At 42.7% G+C, this 10176-nt stretch overlaps 1 protein-coding gene across 1 annotated transcript in view; it reads right to left on the bottom strand.

Moving 5' to 3' along the window:
- Positions 1 to 318: 318 nt before the first annotated feature.
- Positions 319 to 10176, bottom strand: part of LOC128732835 (homeotic protein ultrabithorax) — a 104700-nt gene continuing 94842 nt past the window's right edge. The window contains exon 3 of the mRNA XM_053826239.1: positions 319 to 611. Coding sequence (XP_053682214.1) covers positions 319 to 611 — 293 coding nt within the window. The remainder of the gene's footprint in view (positions 612 to 10176) is intronic.

The raw sequence follows: 10176 nt of genomic DNA, 5'->3' as shown, positions 1-10176 counted from the left end.
GAGGATTCTTTTTTTTCTTACTCTCTTCTTTTGTATACCTTTCACTAGCGTTTTAGTAGTTCAAACATTAAATTAATCTCTTTAGCAACATTTCTTTATACAAATTCAATTTAACTAAAATAAAACTTACTTTTCTCGTACGGACGAAAACGGAACTAAAGGTTGAAACATAACGCGCCAGTTAAACAAATAAAAAAGAAAAACTAAAACAACTTTTCTCACGGAAAATCAGTTGGACGCTCTAACCAAAAACATTAGAACTCACTAAAATTAGTATAAATAATTACTAGAACTACTGTGATTGGTATGGTCTAACCCCTAGTTTTGCTCGTGCAGGGCTGCTGCTGCCGCCGCTGCCGCTGCTGCCTTCTGCGCCTGGGCCTGCTTTTCCTGCTCGTTCAGCTCTTTGATTGCTTGAATTTCCTTCTTCAGCTTCATCCGACGATTTTGGAACCAGATTTTGATCTGCCGCTCGGTCAAACACAGCGCGTGGGCCATCTCAATCCGACGCCGGCGGGTCAGGTAGTGGTTGGTGTGGAATTCTTTCTCCAACTCCAGCGTCTGATATCGGGTGTACGTTTGTCGACCTCTTCGTCGAAGTCCGTTGGCACCTAAGTGGGGGGAGAGAGCGGAGAAAACAGAAAAAAATCAATATCAGTCTGTATTATTTTTACGCAAATTTAGCGTCTAGCATCGTCGTTCACGATCAGACCACCAAAAACTCATTATGGAGGAACGTGAAAGCTTGTAAGCACATCATTATTATTATTTCGCTACGCCCCTGTACCTTCTACCCGAAACCGACCATCCAACCAACGATCAAACCAACCAACGAACCAACGAGAATTATTCAAATTATTTGCCCTTCCTTCTGCGGGTTGCCCTCGGGTTGCAAAATCAGACCGAGAGCGAACAATGATCGTACAAATATGCCTTATTTGATCAATTATAATGTAATTATTGCGAACAACTAAAACAAAACGGAGCAATTTCCAGCGAGTGCGGTAGAAGACGAAGCCAGAAGTGATTCAATTGTTGGAAGTTTCCATTTTTGGGAATCGACCGCGAAGAATCTTTTCTGGGACGAAAATTCCTTCAAGCTGAAAGGCTTAACATAACAAAAGGAAACCTACGGCGAACGAAGGGCATTTTTCAAAAGTTTCACAAAGACGGTCTGTGAAGGTGGCGGTAATGGCGGCGATGGCGATGGTACAACATGTTCAATTTTCGTGAGGGGAAACAAGTTCAACGGCCTGCCTTTTGTCGATCGTTCCAAGCGGCACTTTTATCATTTTTTTTGTATTCTTTTTCCTCTTCTGTAATCGTGAATGCCTCCAAGTCCAAGTTGAAGTGGGTACACACACAGGGCCGGAATTTCTTCTTTCGGGGGGCTTTCGAACGGCCTGCATGTACACTATAATTACTGCTGGGAAAGCAAAAATACCTGACCAAAAGCTATCCAATCCGGCACTCGGTTCAGGGCTATAATTTTGAAGGTTGCTCCAAAAACAAAAAAATTCAACTATTTTCCTGTTATTTTCTGTGCGGCAGCCGAGGGACACGCAAAAGCCGCCATGAGAACGGCGGTCACGCCAAAAATTAAGACACGAAAAATCGGAATCACTTCGAACGGCATTTCGGGTGGTGACGGGTGGCGGCAGTTGGACCGAACTCGAAAGCAAAGCCAGTGAAAATCAAGTTATAATCATCAGTTTCTCATAGATGAGTCTATTCTCTTAGTCACTCGGGGCCCTCCGGGTGCCATTAGGTTTGGGAGCTATGGAATAAAATAACAACCACCAGCAACAACAATAACAAAACAGAAAAAATATGGAGACATGTGTGAGAAATAGAGACATAAATCAAGATTCGCTTCACTAAATTAACCGAGAGCGGCGAACTTGATTTTAAACGGGAAAATGGTACCCGCGTCTGGGACTGGGACTCTCTAATGCCCGGCGGAATGGGCGTTCGAGATGAGGGACTGCCGCGGGAATCGAATGAATATTTTATGGCATGCTGCCTGTTGGAATACGGAATCTATTTCACTCGCGACGGGATGAGGTGGAATGAAAAAAAAAATTGAGATGAAACACTATTACAGGTTCTTTTGCGTTACTTTTACGAACATTGTTGTAAAGTTTAAGAAATTTTACGACAATAAAATTAAGTAAAATTAACACACAAATGAGAAAGTGTCCAGTTCAGCCTTTGCGGACACTTTCGGTAGCATTCCGTGTCATAATTCATCCACCCAATTATCGTCTCATCACAGTAGAGCCGATAAAATTTTCAGCTAGCATAGGGGACACTTGGGAGTAATTAAAGGTTTCGGTCTTCCAGCTCGGTCGCTTTACTGCCAAACTGTTTCACAGTTTGTAGCCATTCTCTGTGACCGAGAAATAGCAATTAAGATACGGCCAGCCCCCGGAACGAGTGGACAAGCGGCGCTGCACTGTTTTTAATCTTGCGATAGACCAAATTCAGCTCTATCAGGACTCGCCGGATGCATATATCATCGACCGACAGATTTACGACAGTGCAGCGCATCGTGACTAATTAGAGAACTGGCACATTGTCAAACTAGACACTAATCAAACTACTTAGAAGCACTTGAAAGAAGTGCCCCTCCAAAGGATGATGGCTCAGACTTTGGGCGGATCAGATAACGAACCATACATCAGTGCAGTGACAATGCATCGAAAAATTAGACAGGCGTTCGGGCAATTTGCTTGCATGCAGCTGCCGCAAGGTGTATCCTGTCTGTCATCAACTACACATTAGTGGCAGTTGGGAAACATACTTCGTACACAGACAAATTGAGAAATAGATCATTTCAGTCCGTTTTAAAAAGTTCGTTCCATCGAAGCCATCGCCATCTTTGAGACCCTGCTGTTCGTGAACAACCCTGAAGCTATGCAAATCAGTGGCCATCGATGTATGCGAGGAACGGGTCCAATTAGGCTCTAGCTGTATACATAGATTGATTTCATCCAGTCAATGACGTGGTTTAGCGAAACTTGAACCTGCAATTGAGAAAATTACAATAATAATGTTATGGTTCAATGCTGGGTGGGTACCACACGCACTGTCTGTCTGTCTGGGTCTGGGTTCGGCATGTTGCGCTGGAAACCGGTCGGAGGAAAACTTGAGTCGATCAGGCATGTGGTTTCCTTCTCACGACGACGAGTTACTACAACAACAACGCCAAAAACCACAACCACGACGACGACGACGACGACGATGCTAAAGACGATGACAAGACACCGAGCAACCGAGTCTGGAGTTTAAACAACTAAAAAAAACATCACCATCCCAAGCAGCGCAGGAAGGGATCGCAACAAATGAATCAAAATCATGACGGTAAAAAGCGTGGAAATCGATAAAAAAAACGAAGAAAAAATGCTTTACCCGCGCAGAACAAGAACATCACACATCGGCTCGGCCGGGAAGGAGAAAAATGACAATCTCAAAATAACGAACGAGCTATGTTCGGCCATATTTATTTCCGTTATCAAAATACATACTGCTCTGCCCTCAAGGCTAGGTGGCTTTGTCTTGTGACTGAGCAGATTTTCTATTACCGGACTAGCATAGGAAGCGGACGAATTTGACCAACAAAATGGACGGTCGAACCCACGGTGCTGCATCTAGATTGCATGTTCGGAGAGGCTCGTTGCATGCTGCACGGGGAACGTTTTCTTGCTGGTGCAGGGTTTTTCAATTCCACGATAAGTGCACCGTACAAGTACCGTAGAATTTTTGCAAGAAAATAATACCGCCCGTGGACCATGCCTACCTACAGAGACGGAACAAACGCTCGGGCTCGGGCTCTGGCTCTGGCTCTGGCCGGCCGTTCGGTTGTCACGATCCGGTTGGCCATCTTGCGCCGAGATCCCAGCGCGCTAAACGATTTTAAATCATTGATTGTGCTCAATATTTTTTTCCAGTCGACGGTCGAGTGCTTTCGCTTGCAATGGTTGGTCGGAATCGATGATTTATCTTCCGCCGGGTCCAGCTCAGCAGCTTCCCCGGCGTTGGAAGTTCATTTGCGGGACCCGGCGGTACGCGTTGGTCTTCAATCATAAACACCTTCTCGGTGAACGGACGAATCGATTACCGGCCGGGCTTCGGACACGTGATGAAAGATGACTATAAATTGTACGAGAGTTATGAACGACCGTCGGATAGGATATTAGACGGGAAAAGGCAGCTGAAAGAAGGAAAAAACCGACCAAAGAGGCAAATATTTACGACTGATTGCTGGCGATTTCGAGCTTTTAGGTTTGACCCCTCGCGATGACCTTCCATGAATTGTTGCAGTGCAAAAACAAATGAAGTCAAAACGGGTTAAATTAAGCGCCATTTTAGGCCATTTTGTGAAAGCAACTTCGAATCAGAAAAGATGATTTGCTGGAATTTGCAGAGCTGTTAGTTTCTAATATTTATTTGATCATAAATTAGATTGAAGTTTGAAGTTTAACGTTGAAAATTAAGACGAAGTGATTTTACCAACCAACCAGCTTCCACAACGGGCCACATCTAGCTTGAAATCCTATCTCAAAGAGCATACTACATACTACATGGAAATTTACATCTCAACATGTGATTTACTGCGCTCCTAGCGGCAACTTATTGCGCTCATTTTCCCATCAATCTTGTAAAGCCTAATTGAGTCCGTCGGTCTTCTATGCTATGCGCCCGATGTTGCTGTTCTGTTCCATTCCGGCAACCGGAAAGCGCGAAGTAAATTTTTGCCACCGTACGACCGACCGACAGGAAGGGGAGCTCACAGGCGGGAGTCCTCTGCGAAGTCATCGTGGCAGCAAATGATTATAATTACTTTTCTACTGCACATTAATCTTTCACATATGAAATTAATAGCCCGGAGGGCCAACTAATCCGGTACATCCTTCGGTGTCGGTACGAGCAGCGGGGCGACCTAGCGCTGGAGAAAATTCGTCGACTATTATAGGTGGTAACATTTCTGGATGATTTTTTTTTCTATGGAAATGAACCAATCGAGATGATATTCTATCACTTTTCACGCTATGATGTCGGTTCAATAGAAGCAACAGAATATAATCACTTCATTTTTCTGAAATTTACTTATGAAAATCCATCATCATTAACAGAGAACATACTTCTTGGGATTTGCTTTGAATATAAAATCAAAATGAAGCCTTTTCATTGTTTTTGCACTAAAAAAAAGAAGAAAGGGCGCATGGAAGAGATGCCAGTCTTCGTAATGGAATGCTTTTATTAATATCCACGATAAAATTTAATGCGCATATGCTCAAACGGGTTAGTCCATGGATGGAACCGTAAAACTGATCTGACGAACCTCCTTGTACAGTCTCAATCTTTGTGAAACACGTTGTGGTAAGGACTCCAAACTTCTACAGCTGTTGTAAGTTAGACCGCACTAACGAATAATAAAGAGATCCTAAACAGTAATTGACAAGAAATTTTTTTTCCTATTATCATGATAAATTCCAAGGTTTTGTACTCTTTTACAACAATAATGCTACAGTGGCACTGGAAAGTTGAGATCGTCAGTATACCTAATTCGAAGGTAGACGTCATTGAAGAAAAGCGGGAATAACAGCAGCTCCATATTACTACCTTGCGGCACGCCTAGTTAAATCTGGTTCTCTTGAGTCTTGAAGTCTCCCAATTTTACTGATAGAAAACGGCTGGAGAAAAACGATTTAACCAGCGCTTGAATGAGCCAGACACTCCTAGGTATCTGGACAATTCTCTTTCGCTACCTGATGCTAGCGCTGCTGTGGTCCATGGATTTGAATTCCTGAACTTGAAACAAGTTAATTCACTGCGTAATAATCTCGGACGAACACTGGACCTCGTTTACAAGAACAAGAAGTCGCTACCCAGTAAACCATTTGGTTAGTATATCTCGATTGCAACTGCGAAATACGATATCATATCTGAACTAAAAAGTTTTATTTCACGCCAGATAAGAACATATATGTACCAAAGTGGAGGCAATATGCGTACGAAAATTTTGACAATTATTTGTAATTCTATCTTGCATTTTACACAGCGGTTTTTATAACACGCAATTTGATTCTCTGGAATATATGATTAAGATATAACTAAATATTGCAATCATCTATACCGCTTTATAATTTACAGTCATGAGTTGTATATGACGACACGCACGACTGCAAAACAACTTAATGTTCACTTTGTTTTGACATATTCTAATCATTATACAAGTCCAATGTAAAATTGACGTGAAAACGATTTAATGTGAACTTTCTATTACGATCTTGTGTTATCTGGGTATGCGTCGGACCATTTCGTCGCTACTTCCTCTTGACCTTCCCTATCCTCCATTGGATTTATTCTTGCATACACTGGCATGCCCCGTTGAAGTTCCAGCTGTCAGTTTCGAAATTGCGCCTCTGAACTATCGTCGTATTAACTTTGACGTTCTTGTGGACCACCTTTTGTCTCTGGATTGGGCTACTTTATTAGACGGGATCGATGTGGAGGATATGGTATTGCGGTTTTGCGATGCTATTTGCTCCTGGCTGAAGGAGAATCTTCCCAGAATTAGACCTCCTTCAAAATAGTTCGCTAAATAGTTCTCTCTACAAATCACACGTGCTGTGGACACAATTCAGATTGCGAACTAATCCAAAAAGCTTTTGGACATTCCTAAACTCTAAGAGGAAAGGATCTTCTATACCTTCTAGTGTGTTCTTGGGCGGAACGGAATTATCAACTGTCACTGAATCTTGCGAATTGTTTGCTGATCATTTTTCTTCTGTGATCACCAGTGGATGTACCACGCAGTCTGATGCTGAAATAGCTGCGTCACGTGTCCCCGATGGTGCTGTTGATCTGGACATTTTTGATATCACTCCCGACATGGTCATTTCTGGTGCAAAGAAATTGAAGAGCTCCTACTCAGCTGGACCCGATGGTGTTCCGGCTATTATTTTCTGTCGCTGCGCTACTGCTCTTGCCGTGCCTCTAAGTCGAATTTTCACCAAATCGTTTGAGCAACGGAAGTTTCCAACGCTGTGGAAACAGTCCCATATGTTTCCCGTATTTAAAAAAGGAGAAAAACGAGATGTAAGGAACTACAGAGTCATAGTTTTTCTGCTGGATCAAATCTTTTTGAAATCATCGTACGTGGTATAATTCTGAACAGCACCAAACACTATATACCTATCAGTCGACCAGCATGGTTTTATGCTAGGCACAGTAGATCTTCGAATACTCTTGCACAATCTCTCTAAACTCGGTGTATCGGTGATAGATTGACTTCATGGTTGAGCTTATATCTAACAGACCGTACTTTACGTGTCAAGCTGCATTTCACAGTTTCACGTGCATTCAGTAATACTTCTGGTGTTCCGCAAGGCAGTAACCTGGGGCCTTTGCTATTCGCCTTGTACTTCATCGACATTGCCATTCTGCTTGGTTCCGGATGTACACTGGTATATGCCGACGATCTAAAGATCTACCTCGTTGTGAAATCTATCGCTGATTGCTACCGATTGCAAGCGCTGTTGGACACCTTTGCTGATTGGTGTAATAGAAACAAGCTCACAATAAGCATTGCCAAATCTGTGGTCATAACATTCCACCGATGTAATACGCCCATCTCATTTGATTACCGGATAAACGGAGCTATTCTTGGAAGCGTCGATCAGATCAGCAATTTTGGATAACAAGCTAATGTTCAACCAGCATTATAATGCTGTCATCTCTAGAGCATCGCAACAACTTGGGTTAATCACAAAAAAATCCCGAGACTTCACCGATCCCCATTGCTTGAAGGCATTGTACTGCGCGTTGGTACGGCCAATACTTGAGAATGCCTGTGTCATCTGGAATCCTCATAACCTGTGTTGGAAAGCCAGACTAGAACGTGTTCAATGAAGTTTTGTTCGTATCGCCCTAAGACGTCTACCCTCACAATCTTCCCCGCTACGTAGACCGATGACAGCTTTTGGATTTGGACACATTAGAGAGTTGTCGAAGGATTCAACAAGCAACTTTTGGCTCTGCTGTCCCGTATTGATTTTCGTGCTTCACGCAGACAGCTTCGCTCATCGAATTCACTGACAACCAGATTCAATCGCACTATGTACGGGTTTTTTAACCCCTGACGTCATGCATCCGCACCTTCACGCTGGTCGAAGAATTATTTGACTTTGGAGACGTTTCTTCACGCGCCTTTAGTAGAAGACTGACAAGGTCTAGGATGCTGAAATAGTTTTGTTCTAGATTTAAGTTTCATATTCATATAGATAATACAAAAATTGTCAGATGAATCGACCAAAATACAAATTGCTAAAATTACGCGATCATTGACACGATCAAATCAAATTTTTCTGTGTGCTAACTTTTTCGAAATTCCTCTGTATTTGTTCCATATATTCAAATCTACATCATTAACAAGAGCTTTGGAAACGACCTCCTGCAAAGAGTTTCATCTGTTTGCCTGTTAAAGTTTCGTAGCATTTTTCTCCAACATTAATGTAACTTAAAAATATTTCCCAAAAGATCACCTCACCATTAAAAGTTAAAAACAAAGGTAAAAATATTTTCATTGTTAATTTTGCAGATTGTTTAGCTTATTTTGATATCGACCATCCATCCAGAGGAAGCGGATAAATTGAAAAAATACTATTTACTTGCTTCAAAAGTTGCTGCACAGCCGTTCTAAAACATGTTTAAAGGTAATTATCTAGTCTATAGTAAATTCAAAAAGCGTTTATTTTAAGTAACAAACCAAAATACACACACGCACATACGTTCTCCAATTGACTGAACCGAGTTAACGATATTCTTTGTTTCGATATCCTTTGGTAATTTATGAATAATTTGCAAAAGCTTTTTTAATAGTATTCTCACAGATTCGTCATCAAAAAAGGCCAAATTGACTAATATGAAAGCTTTCAAACCTTTCGTCTGTTCCCAACTAGTTCACAAACTAATCGTATCATTTAGCACAGGTTACGTGCGCCAGGTTCTATAAGTGTACTGCCCATCAGGACCTATTTTTGTTGCTTTAATTGACCGCAATTGTACCGTCATTCGGCCAGTCCTTCGGCCGCTGTTTCTCGCCGGAAGCATTCAACAGCACGCAGCCAGTGAAAGTAGCGCCGCACCTCATAAAAATGCCATTATAATAAGGGATGCTCTTTATTTGGTGCCCACCCTCGCACTGCTGAACGTTCATCTCCTTCTGGCTGGGAATCGTGCCCAGGATCAACGGTCCCTTTTACGCATGCATGTACCCTACGGAACGTGTACGGTACAACGGCAGCGCGGCACACTCCTTGCCGACCATAATTCTTCTCTTTCCACTTAATTTTCTCTCCCGTTTTCGCATACACTAACGACGGCTGCTGTACCGAAAAGTTGTTAGAAAATTTCATGACTGATATAGCATGGTAATAAATCACCGACTCACACCATGTTTTATTTCTTTCGTCTTTTCGGTGCTTTCTTCGCCATCTTCCTGCTCGTACCACCGGCACGTTACTCATTTTCAACCATATTTATTTCTAATACCTTCTCATTCTTTCGTTTGCTTCTACCCGTAGCATTCGGTGCTCCTTTCGCTGAAACTGTAAGCAAGTGAACAGGAAAGAAGAGGAAACGGATAGGATCCACGTTCTCAAGCGACGGTGCTTCGGCTCACTCTAACGCACGTGACGGCTCTCGCGGGAAGAAGGGCTTAACGACCATCCGGCACCTGAACAAGCGGAAAATCTCAGCTACAAGTCCGCCAAACTTTTCGGTGGCGTGGAAAATCGCTCGTAAAACAGCGGCCTTCTTACGACCTTATTTTGCTTGCCATTTACGCTAACCAGCGGAAAGCGCCAAGACCAAGACGAATTTAACAAGGCCAACGTGCGCACTCTACACATATGCTAAAATATTTCTTCACAACAGATTTAGGTTTGAATTCGAAAGGCCTTGGCGTAGCAAAGCAACTTCGGCTGCTTTTCCCTTGAGACGGTACTTTTTTCCTCGTTATTTTCGGCGTTCCGTTTTTATCTGGCCTCAACTGGATGGTTGGTGAGTATCCATAGGGACGTTTATTTATCACTTTTCGTTAATTGGATGCCACCCTCTTGCTTCGAACGGCAACGGTCTGCTAACTTTGCCATCCATCGTTAGAGTTTG

Source organism: Sabethes cyaneus, chromosome 1, assembly GCF_943734655.1.
Source record: "Sabethes cyaneus chromosome 1, idSabCyanKW18_F2, whole genome shotgun sequence".
Taxonomy (NCBI): Eukaryota; Metazoa; Arthropoda; class Insecta; order Diptera; family Culicidae; genus Sabethes; species Sabethes cyaneus.
The sequence above is the reverse complement of the archived record's forward strand: the minus strand, read 5'-3'. Positions and strand labels throughout refer to the sequence as shown.